Here is a 20603-nt window from a genome sequence, read left to right as displayed (position 1 = left end):
AAAAAGACAAAAAAACCAGAACTCACCGTAACTTCTCCAGCACTCCCCATGCTCACTTGCTCGTTCTATTACGATGTATCTGGTCACCTCATCTAATCACTCTTTCTGCAATCTATTCTCACTAATCTTTTTTATCTAGCCACTGAGAAAATGGTAGGTGCACAAATCTTTCTTTTTTAAAAAATCTTTTCTTTTAGATTTATTTATTTTATGTATGTGAGTACATTGTCACTCTTCAGACATTCCAGAAGAGGGCAGCAGATCCCATTACACATGCTTGTGAGCCACCATGTGGTTGCTGGGAATTGAATTCAGGACCTTTGAAGAGCAGTCAGTGAGCTTAACCACTGAGCCATCTCTCCAGCCCCCAAATATTTCTTAAATGGATGTTGACTCTTCTGTGACAACCACACCTCTTTTATGCTAATCCCCAATACTAAAAATTACAGTCTTCTCTTCTAAAGTGATGCTTCCAGGGACTGGCGAGGTGGTGTATTGGTGAAGTGCTTGCTTGCTATGCAAGCATGGGGATCAGAACATGCACCCAGCACCTTTGTAAATGCTGATGGGCATGGTAGCCCATTTGCATATCAGCCTTGGAAGATGAGCACAGAGAATCCCCAATCACAAGCTCTGGGTCTGACTGAGACCATATCTCATAAAATAAGGTGGAAGAGTAATGAAGGATGGTTACTGACATTAGCTTCTATCTCCTAAGCACTGTAATTATAAGTGTGAATCACCACAAATGGCTTCATACAAAACTGAACAAAATGAAACAAAACAAAACAAAATGATTTTTAAGGCCACTAAATACTCTGCAGGTAAGAGTCTTGCTGTCAAACCTGCTGACCTGAATTCAATTCCTGACACCCACGTGGCAGGACTGACTCCCACAATTTATCATTTCATCTACAGAGTGCTGCTGCACACACATATCCTAACAGGTAAAAAATAAATGTAGAAAGGGTTAAAACATACCTTTCCAGTTCAAAATAATAAAACTATAAGCAAAGTGCATTATATATATGAGATATGTATCAGCCACACAAAGAATTTCAAAAGAGCGAGCAGAGGTCTGAGGAGATGGCTTAGTCAACAAACTACTTGTCTTCCAAGTAACACAGATGTGAGCTTAAAACAGCTGGGTGCAGTGGCCAATGGTTATGATCCCAGTGTTGGGGAAGCAGAGAAAGGTGGGTCCCTGGGGCTCACTGGTCCATCCGACTAGCCTATTTGATGAAGTCAAATGAGACCCTGTCTCAAAACTACCGTGATGGCTCCTGGGGAACATATCACGCTATCCTCTAGTCTTTACATGTAGGTTCATATACTTGCACACACAATGAGGCACACATGCATACAGAGTGACACACACACACACTTTTACATCATATATTTATCAAAAGGTTTTACAAGTAGTTCTTATTTATAGACAGTAACTAGAAACCACTTTAAGCAACTTAGTACCATTTAAGATATTTTGTTTAAGACAGAAGTCAGAAAAGAGAAATTTTCCATAAAATAAATGAAAAAAGTGATTGTTTCTAAAGCTGGTATGTTCGAAAATATCAAAAAGTATACATAAAGCACATAACTTAAAAAAAAAATTAATTTGCCGGGCAGTGGTGGCACACATCTTTAATCCCAGCACTTGGGAGGTAGAGATGGGTGGATTTCTGAGTTTGAGGCCAGCCTGGTGTACAGAGTGAGTTCCAGGACAGCCAGGGCTACACAGAGAAAACCTGTCTCAAAAAACAAACAACAACAACAACAAAACCAAACCAAACAAAAAAACCAAACTGGGGAAATAAGGAGCAGAAGCCTTCAAGTGACCAGTGAAGGCTTTCCCTAATGGACACTTTAGAGTTAATGCCAAGATGCTACACACTGCTGCCTCTCTCATGCTGTTTCATCATTGTCTTCCTATACAGAAACTGACAGTCCTATACTAAGGCGGGAGAGTAGCAGACACACAGTAAGTGAGAAACGGAGGACCTGGTTCCCTAGACTCTGGCGTCCTCATCACTGAGTGGGAAATCTAGAGATGCATTCCTGTGGGTATTAAGCACACACAGCCTTGGCTCAAAACCCCATTTCACCAAATAGCTCCACTTAGGACTCAGCGTAATATTTTACCTTTTACAAAATAAAATTATGATAAAAGAAACACGAAAAAACAAAACAGTAACAACTTGCAACTCTATGGCCTAAAGAGATCACTGTTCAAGTCACTTCTGGTTAAGCAAACTTCTAGACTATAGTAACATGTCCCTCTGACTAACATCAGTGTATTTCAAAGTACAGAGCATTTTTGTCATAAAATGTACAGAAAACAATAAATGGCAGAGAAAGTTAAAAATGAAATAAAGTGTCATTCAAAGTTTTCATTATCTAAGCCAGGTATGGTATTATACCCAGTAACAGCAGCATTTAGGACACAAAGGCAGGAGGAATGGCATGAGTTCAAAGTCAGCTGGGCTACAGAATGAGACCCAGTGTCAAACAATTGACACCCAATCCTCATCAACTACAGGAATACCTGAAACAGCAAGCTCAGCACAGCCCTGCCAGGCTCTCAAGCTAGTGCTCTGTCCTTCTCCAACAAAGCACGACCGATCTGTACCCCTCACAATCAGCAGTCCAGCTAGCATCCAATAGATTAAAGGACTATATAAATAAGAAAGTAAGAGAAATTTATACCCTAAAAAGTATCCTTTTTTTCTTCTTATAGAATGATGTAAACAGACTTCTGGAATGCTTGCTTTTATATTAGAAAATTTAAAGGCTACTATATAAGAACATATGAATTCAGATATAAATTATTTTTTAATTTTCTGCATATAAGTACTCTATCTGCATGTACACCTGCATGCCAGAAGCGGGCATCAGATCTCAGTACAGATAGTTATGAGAATGTGGTTGCTAGAAATTGAACTTAGGACCTCTTGAAAAGAGCGGACAGTACTCTTAACTGCTGAGATATCTCTCCAGCCCAAAATAATTTAAATACAGAAATAGATACAAATTATTTTTAATAACTAAGACTGCTTAATATGTAATTTTTCCTATTGTAGACATTTTGTTATGTTTTGGAAAATTAAAGAAATGTAGCAGGGAGGAATAGATGATCAAGTGGGTAAAGTGTTTGTTGTGCAGGTTCAAGGACCCAGGCTGGGACCCATGGACCATGTAACAACCCCGACACAGTAACTCTAGAGTCTCTGTGTTGGGGTAGAGAGACAAGTAGATCCGGGGGTTTGCTGGCCAAGACACTTCTCCAAAATGGCGAACTCCCAATTACATTGAGATACTCTGTCTTAAAAAAATAAGGTGAAATGCTTCAACACAAAAAGAACTAGCTATGTGATAATTCGAGTTCTGTATCTGGAACATACATGGTTTGAGAGAAATGACTCCCTGGGGCTGTTTTCTGGTATTTTACATGCATGTTAAATGTGTGCATGTAAACCCACACAATCATAATTTTTAAAAAAATTTTTAATTAAAAAAACAAAACGCTAAGGTGGACAGTGACTGAGAAGACCACTAGTTCCCACATGACTATGCACATGGACACACATACCATACACTACTACCAGCTCCTCCTCACACACTTACACAAATCAAAAGAAAAATAGTAACCTGTTATTTTTATACTGCAAGAGTAATATATCAAGTTTACATTTTGCTTACATACAGGAAAGAATTTGATATGATGTATGTTATGCACTTATAATCCTACTTGGGAGATGAAGGCAGGAGAAATTAAAAGTCATTATTATCTAGCAAAAATGCCAGCCTAGGATACATAAGACCCTATTTTCAATACCCCTCTCCCATCCCCAAAAGACAGAAATATAACTCAAAATTTAGCAAAACAAGAATGTTTTGTTTAAGGCTCTTTTTAACCAAATAAATTACTTTGCTCCAAACAAAAGTGGCAAGTTTATCTCCCAAATAGAAAAACAATTTAATAAGACCTTACTAGACAGGGCAATGTTTACTAAGCACTGAAGCACACTTCCTTTTCAATGTTAAACTAATGCTAAATTATCAAAGCAAACTTCAAAATCTATTATGTACTTGACCCAAGTTCAGAGGAGTTAATGACACTTAACTCACCCATTTTAAAAACCAGATTTACTAGTGAACTGGAGTGACAAACGATTTATAAGTACCATGTAGGTGCTAGGAAATACACTCGGTTCCTCTGCAAAAGCAACAAGTGTCTTAACTAATGAGCCATCTCTTCAGCCCCAACTCCAACTTACCATAAAGGTCATAGCAGGATTTCCTATCACTTAGTTAAAATCAAATACTAGCGATCTCCCAGGCAAGGCTGGAGGTCATAAGAACAGCCCTTTCCCAACATGTCAACTGAGAATGGCCACTGGCAATCTCAGGTGCACGACCCCCCCACAAGCTCCCAAGAGGCAACAGTGAGAAGGAACGCCACACAGTTCTAGTTAGAGGACCAAAGTTTAGACAAAGGAGGCAATGTCTATCAGTTTTTCCCTTTCTCGCTGATTTATTTTCATTTATGTTTGAACAAAAGTCTATGTGTATATATGCACATACATACACACCTATCCATGGAGGCTAGAACAAAGTGTCAGGTGCTCTGGAAATGGAGTAGCAAATGGTTGTAAGCCAATTGATATGGTGCTGGGAACTGAACTCAGGATCTGAACGAGACAGTGCTCTGAACCACTGAGCCATTTCTCCAGCCACTTCACTTGATCTAATTCCAGTAGAAATGAGAAAGACAACCACTTGGCTGGGCATGGTAGCACATATCTAAAATCCTACCACTAAAAGGAGACAGAAGCAGGAGAATTCCTGTAAGTTTAAGGCCAGCTTAGTCTACACCATGAGACCCTGTCTCAAAGAAGTAAAACTAAAACTAACCCAGAACACCTCAATCTAGAATCACCGAGGCTCCACTTGCTTGCCTGGTGTATCAAGGAGGCACCCGGGCCTAGCTCTACCTTCTGCAGTCACTCTGGTACGCAGTGTCACAGTTCTCTTAAGGTCAACCAAAAAGTTAGAGCTGAGTCTATGACTTTGCAAAATATGTACAAGTCCCAGCAGAGAAATTGTTTTCAAGGTTGATTTAGTCCCTAGAAACAACTGTTTTACAGTAGCCAGTGACAGGGCAGCTACAGAGCAGGTTCCAAAGATATCTAAAGGGTATTTGTAGAGAGATGCATGTCCTAGATCAACACCATTAACCAGTTTTACAAGTCTCAATACCACAGAACAATTTTCATTTATAATTGGTCAGAACATGTGGTTTCCTTCTCTGAAATGTTTCTGGCATTCACTGCTGCATGCCGTATATTCCTGACATCAGGTGACTGGAATGCATTTTTAATAATGTATCTGGCTTCTCAGAAACATCTGGACTGCAGCTGCTTGTCATGTGAGTGTGTACACACAGGGAGTTATGTACAAGGCACTTCTCATCCCTTGTCCTACCTCTGCCTAAAGCCTGCTTCACTCATGAAGTGCTAAGCTCTGCTAGTGTAGAACATAGAGACTTTCCACTTCCCTGGTGTACACAGGTTTAAAGCAAAAGTGTTGAGGAAATACCTGACCTTCCTCTTAAGATTTAGAAATTAACTAAAAGGCTTCTTCAATCCCTACTATATTTTTCTCCTCCAAAGTCTTATGAGAAAAAAAACAAAAACAAAAACAAAAAGCAAAACACCAAGGCCAAGACTATTTCTGTAACCAAAAGCATTTGTTACTATCAAAAGGGACTTGCGTCTCTTCTCCTTTTAGGGACGGGACCTGCCTGGCTCAATAATTGTATCTATCACAAGGAGACAAAACTGCTCAGTGGGGAACATAATAGCAAATTAAGTCTGGAGACTCCAAAACAAATGAGCCATGAACTCCAGTGTTTAGAAGCTCAGGAGATCCACAGCTGCATATGTAATAACTACTCATTCCAAGGAAAACACCCTTTAGCCCCCCCCACCCGCCCCAATCCCAAAGACAGAAAAGAAAAGGGCTGCCATTTTGTTGGCATTTTCAAGACAGGCAACCACAGCAAGCAGAGCACTACAATCACAGAAATGAGATATGCAAATGATGGGCCAAAGGAAGAAAGAACACAATGTTCAGGGGCTCAAGCCAAGCATGTGCCACTGAGGCACACTAAGACTCTGTCCTTCTAGCTCCACTGTCTCCTTCCCAGTCACTGAGTTTCTACAGACAAACAATGGTTTTTGGGGCCTAGTTTACTGCACCTGCCTTTAGAAACAAGGGAAGGAGTCAGAAGTACAGGCTCCTGACTAGGGATTACCGTGTTTAAACTCAGCTTCTAATGGTCTCATTGTAAGTAACAGTTTTATCATTGGTTAGACATGGAGTATATTCTCTTTGCTGGGACGGTAAGGAAAATTAAAGAAAACTGACAATAATTCATCCAAAGCACTTTCAAAATGCACACAGCCTAGCTATCATCAGACACTTCAGCAACACTTACTTGTGGTAATTCTCCTTTTTCTCATCTCTCCAGTTTTTATTTAACTGGTGAATTTTCACAGCTACATATCTTTGCTCCGTTAGATCAAATGCCTATTAAAAAAAAAGGAATAAATTATATTCTACATAAATAATAACAAGAATTACAGGGAACTCACTTGAAGCTTCTATTTAACAAATCAACCAACAAAGTCCAAAATACATTATGAAATGAAAGCAGCAGCAAATGACATGTCATGTACTTGCTCCAGTGTTGCAACCATCTTCTTGAAAACTGTGATTAGATAATTTAGAAGTCTCCAGACACACTGGCACCATGGGATTCAGAGGACAAACTCAAGCAAACACCACAAGCAGAAAGGCAGCCCATGTTCTCAGGCTTGCTTCCAATAATGCTCACTCACTCTGATTGTCATCTCTCCTGACCCAGGACCTTTCTTCCTGAGGTTCTCGCACCCCTCAGCTAGCTTAGAAAACTCACATGCATCAATACTGTCTCTTTCCTTTTGAAATCCTGGGACACATACTGACTGCTTCCTATAGAAAACAACCCAGCTGGATATGATCATTGGTATGACCATTCACAAAGTATCCCATAATTTAGTATGTTATGTTTACTACAGTAAGAACAGAAACAGAAACAAAAACATCCAGCTTTACATTTGGTGCCACGACTATGAACTGAATAAATGCAAAGTCTTAGTCCCAGTAGTAGCACGCAGGGATGGGCTTTCCTGAAGAGCAGCAGCCCAGCATTGGTCACGCAGTGCTGCTCTACTGTACACACACAGACACCAGTGTACACATGCCTACAGAGGACAGATGTGCTCAGTGTTCCACCAGTCTTCCCACTGCATCTCTAGGAAAGTAAATGTGTAAAACAGGGGTCTGTTTATAAAACAAAGCTCTTGTCACGCTAGAGTAAAATGGGTTTATAGGAGAAAAACCTCCAGAGAAGAAGAACACTTTTTCTAACACTCTGAAGTATACACCATCATGGCTTTACTCTAAAAAGCCATTTCAAGATGTTAAAAACTACATTATATTGCACCTACTCTGTAAAAGCACTAATACTTATCAAATGCAACAAAAGGTGTAGAAAATCTTGAACAGAATTTATCTGTGGGAAGAATACTCTCTTTATGAGAGGTTAGCATGGCCCCTTGATAAGGACAGAAGAGCCTCAAGCCTAGTAACACACATTGGTCAAGGCAACGACTTTTTTAATGTTTGACGATGACTACAAAGGTGATCTGAATAAGTCGGTACATAGCTATCAACACACTAGCGATGTCCTCCCTGGTCACAACCCTTCTAAGAAGCTAGGATGAAACTACCTCATCAAAGCTCAACTATGCTATTTGCAAACAAAAAAGTGAGCATGAGTCTGTCGGTCAGACTTTCCAGCACAGACTTGAGAAGTGTGAGTGAGTATAAATCATACACTGAAATCAAATCGGCACTGCTCGAAAGGCACAGTCATGTTAGACAGTGCTAACAGGAACACAATGTGAATGCACTTAATGCTGCTGATATATACTTAAAAGCAGCCACATGTAGTAGTGCACTTGGCAGGAGAACTGCCAACAACTGGGGCCAGCCTGAATTACACTGTGAATTTAGAGCCAGTCTGGGCTACAGTGTGAAAATATCATAAAAACAGGGAAAAAAATTAAAAAGGTAAATTGTATTCATTATCATCTCACACACACACACACACACACACACACACACACACACACACACACACACAACCCTAACATTTAAGCCAGTTTCCAGCATACACACCTGTAATCTCAATACACAGGAGCCCAAGGTAGGAAGACTATAAATTCAAGACAAATCTGGGCTCCAAAGACCAATAAATACATAAAAATAATATTCAAGATGCTGGAGAGATGGCTCCTTGGCTAAGAGCACTGACTGTTCTTCCAGAGGACCCAGGTTTGACTTTCACCACCCACATGGTGGCTCACGACCACCTATAACTGGAACAAGGGTTCTGATAACCACTTCTGGCCCCCACAGGTACCACACACACATTATGTACAGCTTGCAAAGCACTCATACACATAAAAATATTGTTTTAAATAAAGGAGAAACTAAATAAAAAAGTGAACATTTTAAAAAGGGAAACCTGTCGGGGTGATAGTCCAGTGACAGAACGCATGCCCAGCACACCCATGGAGGCACAAGGTTTAAACCCCAGAACTTCACAAACAAGGGGAGACAAAAACAAACAAACAAACAAACAAACAAACAAACAAAAAAACCACAAGTGGTTATTGCTTCTACTTGAAGCAAAAGCATATTTTACTCAGACTTCTCAACCACAAAATTTTGAGTAAACATAAATCATAACAGCAGATACCACAGTTCTATGTCTTACAAAACAGGATTCCACAACTATAAAATCACATAATAAATCAGTTTTGTATTTTATAACCAGGCATGAAAAATATGTAGATTTGTTGGTGAACACAATGTGGAGGTGTAGACATTTAAAACTGGCTGCCTCTCCTACTTGTGGAAATCAAGCTGTAGATAGAGTTGTCATTACTCTGTGGGCCCTAAGAAAGCGCTAAATAAAGACAGCCTTTAAAAATGCAGTGTTACAGACTGGAGAGACGGCTCAGCAGTTAAGAGCACTGAATGTTCTTCTAGAGGTCCTGAGTTCAATGTCCAGCAACCACATGGTAGCTCACAACCATCCGTAATGGGATCTGATGCCCTCTTCTGGTGTGTCTGAAGACAGCTACAGTGTACTCATATACAAAAAATAATTAAATCTTAAAAGAAAATTGCAGTGTCCAGCACTCTGGATGAGACTTCTCTAAAGCAGAAAGCTAGCTTCCATATAAGAAACATTTTGAAAGTTTTAGGCCAGCAAGAAGGCTCAGTAGGTAAAGGTGCTTACCAGTAACCATGATAACCTGAGTTTAATCCTGAGAACTCATATGGTGGATGAAGAGAAATTTACGTGTAGTACTCAGAGAACCCCACAAATGTCTATACACACACGCGCACATGCACACACAAATAAAATTTCAAAAAAAAATTCTAAAAACATAATTTAATACATTTTGTTCAAAGAATTTAAGACTAAAGTGAACACATACTCATCCTGAAGAAATAAGAATGCACCAGGAAGGACAAAAATCAGGACAAAACTCAACATAATTTATAATTAGGACGATTTCGTCTTAACATTTTATCTGATTTTCCACCTTAAAAACAGTAAAGAGCAGGCATAGTAGCTCATAACTAGAATCAGAACACTCAGGAGGCTGAGGCAGGAGAATTGTGAATGTTAGAGCTACATGATTTACAAGCCAGCCTGGGCTATAGGGGAGATCCTGTCTTTTGTGGTCACAGAAATTTACTGGAAGCAATTTTCCTAAAGATCTTAATCCAAAAGCTTCTGAATTTAAACCTACAGATATCAACTCACAGTTCTCAATACTGAAAATTCCTACAAGTTGGTCTAACCCTCTGTACCCAGTTGTTTGTACTCACCTTGTAAACTTCACTGAAACCTCCTCTACCCAAAAGATGTAACAGCAAGTATCTGTCATTTAGTGTTGGATGGTCTTTAAACCTGTGGAAGCAGAGTACACAACATACTGAGGCTTTCGTAGTCCAACATTCCTATAATATCTCCAACGTAACATTTCATTTAGCCAATGCTGAGAGCTTGACAACTGACATCATTACAGTGAACTATGAGCACAAGGTTACATAGCTAAAAGAAACAGTAGAATTATAATAAACAGTAATAGCCATTGAAGGCAGAAACTGATTCTTGTCTCAGCAGCTACATCTAAACTTGTGGATGACTTTGATCTCCCTCCTTTTCCTCACTATTTTAAAATTATAAAGAGGTCCAAGGTATTTTTATATTGCCTTAAAAATAAAGCATTCCATGTGTTTTACATTAATTCATCTCTCACCCCCTCCCCAGGGTCTTACTATGTAGTCCTGGTTCACCTGGAACTCACTATGTAGGCCAAGTTGGCTTTGAACTCAGAGATCCACTTGCCTCTACTTCCTGAATACTGAGACTAAACTTGTGTGCCACCATATCTGTCTGATTGAGTCTTTTGAAGAATGAGTTTACTCTGGCCTGGAACTCCCCAGTTTTCCTGCCTCAGCCTGCTGAGTGTGTTGGGGTAACAAATGTACTCCATCATGTCCCACCTTTAGTTTTTGAGACAGGGTTTCATTACACTCTGGCTTGAGTCTCCCGAATGCTTGGAATACATATATATAGATAGGTCTGTGGCAACTAACCCAATTTGTTTTTCTCTTTAGATAAGTCTACTATAAATCTAAGTCTAGGATACAGTGTATTCCCAAAACAGATTCTTCCTGTAGTGCATGCACTATAATGCCAGACTCTAGAGGCAGGTAGAAAATGAAAGAAAGCTCAAGGCCAGCCACTGCACTGTGGCACTGTGGCCAGGTTTCCATCTCCCTGCTCCACAGTTATGTCTTCCAATGCCACAAACCCCATCCACCCTGACAGCTGGCAAGCATTACTGTTTTAGTAAACTCTACTCATCTAAAATGCTATATGCACACACACATAACTTTACACTTAATACAGAGATTGAAATTTTGTTCATAAAATTATATTACATCCTAAAAAGGAACTAAAAACACTCATTTGGGGAAAAAAAAAAGTAAAAACATTGCTCTAGACCATACATGACATAAAATACTCAGCAATATCCAGCTCGTTACGCCCCAAGTTGCTTACTGCGAATTATCTTCATTGTGTATCCTTTTTAATTCCCTGATATGTAGATTCCTAACCCTTTCTAGCCTTTCCAGCTCTGCCTGGATTTCTGCTTCCTCCTGAAAAGGGGAAAAGAAAAAAGTTCAGAATCCAGTGAACTTTACCTTTTTATTTAAAAACAACATCTATTTCACTTGTAAAAAAGAAGAAAACTAACAAAAGATAACTCTGCATTCATTATCCACTCCTCAGATTTAACGAGAGATAACTTCCCAGGAATGCTTTATGCATACGCATACAGGCTTTTACAAAAACCTTACAAAATTCAGGTTTATTGTCTGGTTTTATTCTTAGGGTATCAAATATACTCAATACCATAAATTCCACTAACTTAACATCTAAAAAGTGTGTGTGCGTATGTGTGTGTTAAGTTACACAAAAACTGTTGGCTACCATAATCATAAACAGCATCTATAATACATGCACACATATAATTTTTTTTACTTGTGTGTGTGTGTGTGTGTGTGTCTATGCGTATGCCACATGTATACAGGTTATAGTAGAGGATAGAAGAGGACATCAAATCTTTGGAGCAGAAGTTAAAAGTAGTTATGAGCAGCCAGATATGCTGGGAACCAAACTTAGATCTCTAAAAGACCAACAAACTTTTAACAGCTAAGCACCTGGGCTGCTGTATTTAAGAGCTTTTAAAAGAAAGAAAGAAAGAAAGAAAGAAAGAAAGAAAGAAAGAAAGAAAGAAAGAAAGAAAGAAAGGAAGGAAGGAAGGAAGGAAGGAAGGAAGGAAGGAAGGAAGGAAGGAAGGAAGAAAGGAAGGAGAGAAGAAAAGGAAAGAGAGGGGGCAGACAGACAGACACAAAAAGCTACATTCATGATATCTTGGGGCTAGAGATGTTAAGTCTGTGGTAAAGCACTTACCTAACATCATTAATGCCTTGGGTTCAATTTCCAGCACACACCCCTACCTCAACAACAAGAACCCACTTCATACTATAGACATGTTAAAGTCTTGGGTTTAATCTCCAACATACACATACATGCACACATAGATAGGTACACACACAAAACTAGCCCAACAACCCAAATCTACGTCATATCACACGCATGAAAATGATGAAGTAAGATACACTTGATGCATTCATTCCTTTAATCCTGGTATTTAGGAAGCTGAGACAAGAGGACCCTGAGTTCTAGGCCAGGTTGGGCTGTGCCATAAAACTCTCTCAAAAAACAAAACAGACACCATGCCCATGACCCTCAATAAAAAGATTCTTTTTATTGAAAGATTCAGTGAATATCACCAACAAATTCTTTTAAGTATTAGAATATTGATAGTACAATATATTTTCTTTGGTTGCTTTAGGCAAAAAAAAAAAAAAAAATAAGAGCTACTAATAACAAAGGCATTCTTCCATCAATTTCAGACATATTAGTCCAGTATATTTAATTTCTACTTTAAGGACAGTCATGTGGGCAGCTCTATAAAACAGACACATTTTCTACCAATATGTCACTGGGGTAAAACAAACTCTCACTTAATCGCTTGCACTGACTTGAAAATAAAAATCTAACAATTAGCCTACAACACATGACAGTGACAGCAGCAATGCAGAGCTTCGGCAGCATGCAAAGCTACAATTAATTATATTTGTCCAAATGACCAAATCATTTCTGTATCAAATGTAAGGTGGAAATTATGTTTCTTAAAAAAGATTTTCCCATCATACTCACTTTCTTAAGATGACCTAATCTAAGTTTGAAGATTTCCTCTTGTTCATGGTATTCAGCTAAGGTTAACCTGAAAAACAATGGTAGCAATTTCAGTAAATTCTATGAAGTAATAACGTACTTACTTGAATAGAAATACTTAAATAGGCTACTAGAGTATATATAGTTTTCATGTTTAAGATGACTAAAAGCCAGGTTATTTTGAAGTCCTATGATCAAAAGGAAACTTTAATTTCACACAAGATGTAAAGAAGATTCAAACGTTTGAGAAAAAAGAAAAGCATGTTAAGTTGTAGTTTTCCATTACTACCAAATGTTTAGTGACATGTTACATGCGTCACAACACCTACCTAACACAGTGCTGTAACTACGGAGTAGAATGTCAGAAATCACCGAAGAGCCTACGTGACGGACATGCACTCCCTCTCAGTTCCACATCCTTTATCCTAAGAATAAAGGGATTTTTCTCTATTTTTACCTTCCCCACATTCATCTCCTTCAAAGGTTTACGTGCCACTATTTACAAGAATTCTAGGATACAGCTATCCATTCTCATAGAAAGGGCTACAAACAACCTCTGGCTAAGCTAAGGAAAAAGATAAGAGTAAAAAAAGTAGCAACACAAGCACTAGGGTTGCTGCCTTAGTCCATGGCTGCAGAACACCTGGACCTGCTACTCCGGTTCATTCCATGAAAGGGGGAGAAATGGAAGGAGGAGGAAGATGACGACAACAATGACAGTTAAGAACTTAAAATTTCTCCATGCCTTTAACAGGATCCACATCAGGAAGGGCTAATGTAACTCACTCCAGAGGCCTGTGCTGGCTTCTGGTCAGACAGAAGAGCTAAGTCCCAGATCCTGTAATTAAGAAGTGGACTGAATGGCCCCAGCTTGGATTTTACAGACTCCATCTGGTAACCACTCATGAACATATTACTGGTCTAGATTAAAATATAATTACTGTTTGGTGGTGTGTATTCGAGGTATCCATGCACACACACTCTATACTTTCTTTTATCATTTTTAGTCAATGGTTTCATGTACTGGTAGTAAGTAATTTTAATAATAGTAATAATGGAGGGTAGACCCCTCTGCATATAACCATAGAACTCATGAAAGAAAACAATGACCTGGGATGTCTAGAGAATCTCTGAAATGCTTGGAGTTTCTGATACAAAATATACTAGTTTAAAATACTGTTACATTAACAAAAGCGTTTCTCAAATTTAGTTTATCACAGACACTTTTAGTAATATACTGGAATTTTGGCTCATTTAGGTGTTGTCTCCCCTGTATAAATTATGAACTCCTAAAACTGGGGTTGTTTCCTTTAAGATCTACAGACCAGAACAGGGCCTGGCATAAAATAAGTACCTAACATAGACTTAGCAAACACATGTCAAAGGTAAGCCTTCCTAACACACTGGGTAAATGGGGTGAGGACTGGAGATAGCATCTTTCTCACTGGAACAAGAGAAGATGCAGTCTCCTGAACTTGTCAACACAGCTGTAATCTAAGTAGTACACTTGGCAGATTATAGGCTGATGTGTTTTTGAATATTGATACATAAACATTAAAAAGGAAAATAAGCATTTTGTCTTTTTAATATTTGTGTACATAATACTGTGTGTGTGTGCATCTGTCTCTCTGTTCCAATTTTGGACAAGAAATTTACTTTCAACTAAAGACAAAAGAAGAAAAGAAGAGAAGGATTTTGTTTTTTGTTTTGTTTTGAAGACTGGGTTTCTCTGTACAGCCCTGGCTGTCCTGGAACTCACTCTGTAGACCAGGCTGGCCTCGAACTCAGAAATCTGCCTGCCTCTGCCTCCCAAGTGCTGGGATTAAAGGCGTGCGCCACCACTGCTCGGCAAGAAGGATTTTCAATCTCTCTTGTGTATGATGGCTATGTAATAACTTTTGACTGACAGAAAAAAGATGGCCACACTTCAAGAAACTACAGCAGTGCTGAGAGCCTTCCTAATGCTGCAACCCTCTAATACAGTTCCTCATGTTGTGGTGACTGCCAACCATAAAATTACTTTTGTTGCTATTTTATAACTATAATTTTGTCACTGTTATGAATCATAATGTAAACACCTGTGTTTTTCATAGTCTTAGGCAACCCCTCTGAAAGGGTCTTAGACCGCCCAGAGGTCAGAGCCCACAAATTGAGAAATGCCATACTAGTGTATTCCATAAGTTCCCAGAAAGAGGGGCAAGGAGATGAGAGGTGGGAAGAATGCTACTAAGTCAAGAATTGTCTTATCATAAAATACTCCTTTATTGGGGGAGAGGGGTGTTGGAGGCAGGTTTTCTCTGTGTAGTCCTAGCTATCCTGGAACTCACTCCATAGGCCAGGCTAGACTTAAATTCACAGAGATCCACCTGCCTCTGCCTCCTAACTATTGAGATTAAAGGCATGTATCAACTGCCCAGTGTGAAGTATTATTTTTCTAAAATAACAACCACTTTTTTCTTGCCTTACTTTTTTTCATTTTAAAGATTCTTTTACTTTACATGTATGTATGTTTTAACTACTTGTATGTCTGTGCACTACATACATGCCTGGTGCCCTTTAAGAAGAGGGTACCAGATCTCCTGGAACTAGTTACAGACAGTTGTCAGTTGCCATGTGAGAGCTGGGAAGAGAACCCTGGCTCCTTACAAGAGCAGCCGTTGCTCTTAACCATGGCGTTCTCTCCAGCCCATCTTGGCTTACATCTAACTTTGTGTGAACTGAGTAGCCAATAAAGAGCATCTAAAATACTAGCCAGATCATCTCCATAAGACAATACCAATTCCCATATAATGATTCAAATTTACCCTAACCTAGAACTACACATAAGTGAAAATTATTAGTGGTATATTGTCAACAGGCAAGCAAAATATATGTTGTCTAGAAGTAATTGTACTTTTCTTTCTCATTTCAAACTTTCTGAAGGCTATGGAAATCAGCTAATATATTTTATATAGCTCTTGAGTTGAACAAATCCATTCATATGTCTATAAAAATAAATCTTTAAACCCCAGGGTCCTCTTTATATGTGTTTCCACAGATACTCAACAAGGTGCCTGTATTGGGGAAAGGGGATAATTTCATTTTATAGCATCATGGACATACGTTTCATTTTCAGCTCCATTAGTTTTGCTTTTCCGTTGTTTCTGCTCATTGGTTGCGGGAGGGGCCTGACCCATGGCAGGGGGTTTCCGCTTTGCTAACATTTTCCGTTGCCTTTCGATCTCTTCTCTCTGTGCATTTATCCTTTCCTGTTGCCTAGAAATATAAAGAATATGGCACAGAAGGTAAATAAATTACATTGCTGTGAAATTCATGCAAAACAACTTTCACCTGCATGTCTGACAGACTTCATGAGTGCTAAGCATGCTTCATGGAATAGATTTGTACTTAGCCTTCAGGGTAAGGTAAGCCAAATAATCAGTGGGAGTGTTTTTGGAAAGAGCCTGTACTTTAAGGAACTAGTTATGACTGAAAGGTAAGGGAAAATGGATAAATACCTGCTAGGACCTTATAGACATGAAAGGTACAATTTTCAAATTCCCTTTTAATAGCTAAGAAAATAAAATCTGCATTAAATTAGGAAAAGTTGGTATGAAATGCACACCCTATCAGAAATCCTGAGTGCCTTGTAATCTTAACTCTATTACCATACAACATAATGCTGAAATTATATACAGTCCACTGGCCTAGTGCACTGGAGTTTGGCTAAGGAGTTTCTTTTGTTTGTTTGTTTTTGTTTTCCTAGACAGGGTTTCTCTGTGTAGTCCTGACTACCCTGGAACTTGTTGGCCTCAAACTCAGAGATCCACCTCTCTGCCTCCCAAGTGTTGGGATTAAAGTTGTGCGCCACCACTGCCCAGCAGACTAAAGATTTTTTTGACACAATCTCATTATATATCTTAGCTGGCAACTAACTATCCTACCTTAGAGTCAGTCTGTGCACATGATATAGCTGGAGCTACACTAATAGAGATCTGAGTAGCTAGGACTTGAACTCAGGACCTTTGGAAGAGCAGTTGATGCTCTTAACCACTGAGCCATCTCTCCAGCCCCTCTCTTTTGTTTTTGAGACAGGGATTTTCATCAAGTAAGCTGGGCTGTCCTGAACTTGCTTTGTAGCCTAGACTAGCGTGCTGGGATTAAAGACATGAGCCACTACCGCCTGGGAATCCTACATTTTTTTTTTTTTTTTGGTTTGCTACTTTTTCTTTTAGATAATTTCTTTATTTACATGTAAATTTCTCCTTACCCAGTTTCCCCTCCAAGAAACAAAGAAACAAACAAAAACAAACCCCTGTTGCCTCCCCCCTCCCCATGCCTGCTACCCCACCCTCTCCCATTTATTGGCCCTGGCATTCCCCTACACTGGGGCACAGAACCTTCACAGGGCCAAGGTCCTCTCCTCCTATTGATGATTGAATTTGCAATCCTCTACTATACACATGCTGCCAGAACAATCAGACCCCTCCATGTGCAGTCCTTGGTTGGTGGTTGAGACCCTGGGAGCTCTGAGGGTACTAGTTAGTTCATATTGTTGTTCGTCCTAAGGGGCTGCAAACCCCTCAGCTCCATTGGTCCTTTCTCTAACTCCTTCACTAGGGACCCTGTACTCAGTTCAATGGATGGCTGTGAGCCTCTACATCTGTATTAGTCAGGTACTGTCAGAGCCTCTCAGGAGATAGCTATATTTAGGCTGGCTTGCCCTTCCTTCAGTCTCTGCTCCATAGTTAATCTCTGCAACTCCTTCCGTGGGTACTTGGTTCCCCCTTTTAAGAAGGAATGAAATGTCCACCTTTTGGTCTTCCTTCTTCTTGAGTTCCTTGTGGTTTGTGGGTTGTTCTTCCTGTATTCCAAACTTCTGAGCTAATAACCACTTATCAGAGAGTGCATACCATGTTTGTTCTTTTGTGATTGGGTTACCTCACTCAGGATGATATAATCCTACAGTTTTTTAACCAACTATAATTATAAAAAATTTTAAAAATACAAATATACTTAAAGCTCCTCTCCTTACTCCTGGTGCTGACTTACTTGATGAGGTTTTGGAAAGCATAACCGTCTGTCCACTGCTCAGTAAAAGAGGCTCCGTGCCGCACAGTGGTAAAGTGGCCTAACCGCAATCGGTCCTGCATGCTCTTATCTCGGCACGCCATCTTCTCTTGTTTTGACTGGAATAAAAGGAACAAAACAATTAATAATTAGCATTTTTACAAATGTATAATTATAGTACTATCAGTGAAAATACTGTTGATAAATCATATATCATCTCAAAGAGGGAGAGGAGAACAGGGATACAAGAAGGAAGAAGGGAGGAAGGAGCATCCAACACCTGAAATAAACTCAACATAGACAAACTCATAAGTAAGGACTTTATTCCTCAGAAGTTCTACATTTCAATATGTTTATCTCAGTTAAGAAAGTGTTAACAATGGCTGGAGAGATGGCTCTGAGGTTGAGAGCACTGACTACTCTTCCAGAGGTCATTCCCAGCATCCATAGTGGCTTACAACAATCTATTAAGGTATCTGACACCCTCTTCTGGTGTGCAGGCATATATGCAGGCAGAACACTGTGCACATAGTAAATAAATGTTTAAAATAAAATGACACACATTAAAATACCTTAGGATACAGATTTCAGACTCATCACAAACCTTTTCTATAAGGAGCTTCTTGCTCATGGTGACACATCTATTTAATCGTTCCTTGTATTTTTCTAGCATCTTTTGCTGTTCATCTATCTGTCGCCTCAAATCACAGTTGGCCTTCAATGGGAAAAGATTTTTTAAATTAGTGTTAAGGAAGATAGATTAGCAGAAAATACTTTCTAGGAAGAGAAAAAAAATTCATTACTATTTGCTTTGTAAGTCTGTCTCTATAAAGAAAATACTTTACCCTTACCCCTTTAATCAATCCTTAAGTTACCATCTAAGTGTTGTTTATGTTAGAGTTATTCTGTTCTTCAATTTAAAGGTTTTTGGTGGTGCTATGGAATCAATCCAAGACCTTGAGTAAGTATGCTAAACGTGGGCTGACCAAGGATCTACATACTCAGCTTATTTCTAAAGAGAAAAGGAACATGAGTTCTCATGGATGATTTTCCCCAGTGAAGCCCAGACATTCATGCCCACACCAATCAGAAAGAAGATTTTGCTTCAAGAAAATGAGTACATATAGTTAATTTACCTGTGGTCAGAGTCTTACAGGATGGGTTAAATAGTCTGAAAAATTCAAGGTTCCTAAAATAATAGAAAGGGGAAGAACCACTAACCCAAGGCCAAATCCGGCCTTGAAATTTCCAAATTTATCACTCTTTTATTAAACAAACAACAAAATTTGCTGACATTTTTCAGCTTAAAAAAAAAAAAAGGAAGAAAAGAAGAAAGACAGAGGGTTTGGGGGGAAGCCATGTATGGGTGTTTTGCCTGCATGTAAGTCTGTGTACCACATGCATGCCTTTCAAGACCAGAAGAAGGCATCGGATTCCCTAGGCTGGAGTTAGAGATGCTTGTGAGCTACGACATAGTTGCTAGGAGAGCAAACCTGGGTTTTCTGAAGATCAGCAATTGTCCTTAACCACTAAGCAATCTCTCCAGTGTCTTTTGTTTGCTTTTGCTTTTTAAGACAGGAGCTCACCATGTAGGATGTACTAGAAATATTATACACCAGGCCTTGAACTACAGAGATCTGCCTATCTCTGATACTCAGGTATAAAGATTAAATGTATGTGCCCACTCAGCTTCAGTTTTAAAGCAGCCTGTGTTAATCAGTTTCCCATTCTAAATATATCTACTCTCTATACAGGCATACCAGTTTTTACTGCAGAATCCTACAGATCATGCTATCAAAGGAAAAGTCTTACTGCAGTTAGGTAAGTGTGACTATCTAATTCATATTGGAAAACCTATAAGCAAAAGACCAAGAACATCTATACAAAATCTAATATACTACTGCAAGATGAATGTTTTCTCCAAGTCTGTGGCAATTTAAACTTGTGGTTTTTAACATTAATAGTTTCATGCCAGGCGGTGGAGGAGCACACCTTTAATCCCAGCACTTGGGAGGCAGAGGCAGGCGGATTTCTGAGTTCGAGGCCAGCCTGGTGTACAGAGTGAGTTCCAGGACAGCCAGGGCTATACAGAGAAATGCTGTCTCGAGAAAAAGAAACAAACAAAAAAAGTTTCTAGGAGTCCATGGGAGTAGGAACTAGCTGACAGTACCCAATGCAGTCATACATAACATCTTACTAAAGTGGGAAAACTCATGATGAACTTCTATTTCCTGGAAGGAAATAAAAATAATTTAATTTTTTTCTTGAGAAATTGCCTAGATTAGATAGGCTTGGGGGCATGTCTATGGGTGACTGTCTTAATGTAGGAGACCTAGACCAAAGTGGGCCCTACGGTCCCTATGCAAATGGTCCTAAGCTGTGTAAGAAGGCTAATTACACATGTGTCAATGAGCCGTCCAACAAGTAGTGTTCTTTTATGCTTCTGCTTTTCATTCTAAACTACTTGAAGTTTCTGCCCTGACTTCCCTCAGTGCGCCTAGGAATGTAAGTCAAATAAACTCTTTCATCCTTTTTGTTGGTGTTGGTCAGAATG

General features: G+C 39.2%; 1 protein-coding gene across 8 annotated transcripts in view; it reads right to left on the bottom strand.

Annotated features, from left to right (window-relative positions):
- Tlk2 (tousled like kinase 2) overlaps positions 1–20603 on the bottom strand; it is a 96359-nt gene that overhangs the window by 16330 nt on the left and 59426 nt on the right. For all 8 annotated transcript variants that reach the window (XM_031352940.1, XM_031352943.1, XM_031352938.1 and 5 more), the window contains 7 exons: positions 18654–18764; positions 18032–18168; positions 16103–16255; positions 12983–13049; positions 11255–11352; positions 10012–10093; positions 6497–6588 (listed from right to left, as the gene is read on the bottom strand). In XM_031352940.1, coding sequence (XP_031208800.1) covers positions 6497–6588; positions 10012–10093; positions 11255–11352; positions 12983–13049; positions 16103–16255; positions 18032–18168; positions 18654–18764 — 740 coding nt within the window. The remainder of the gene's footprint in view (positions 1–6496; positions 6589–10011; positions 10094–11254; positions 11353–12982; positions 13050–16102; positions 16256–18031; positions 18169–18653; positions 18765–20603) is intronic.

The sequence above is a fragment of the Mastomys coucha genome, unplaced genomic scaffold (assembly GCF_008632895.1).
Source record: "Mastomys coucha isolate ucsf_1 unplaced genomic scaffold, UCSF_Mcou_1 pScaffold5, whole genome shotgun sequence".
Classification (NCBI taxonomy): Eukaryota; Metazoa; Chordata; class Mammalia; order Rodentia; family Muridae; genus Mastomys; species Mastomys coucha.
This window is presented reverse-complemented; position numbering and strand designations above follow the sequence as displayed.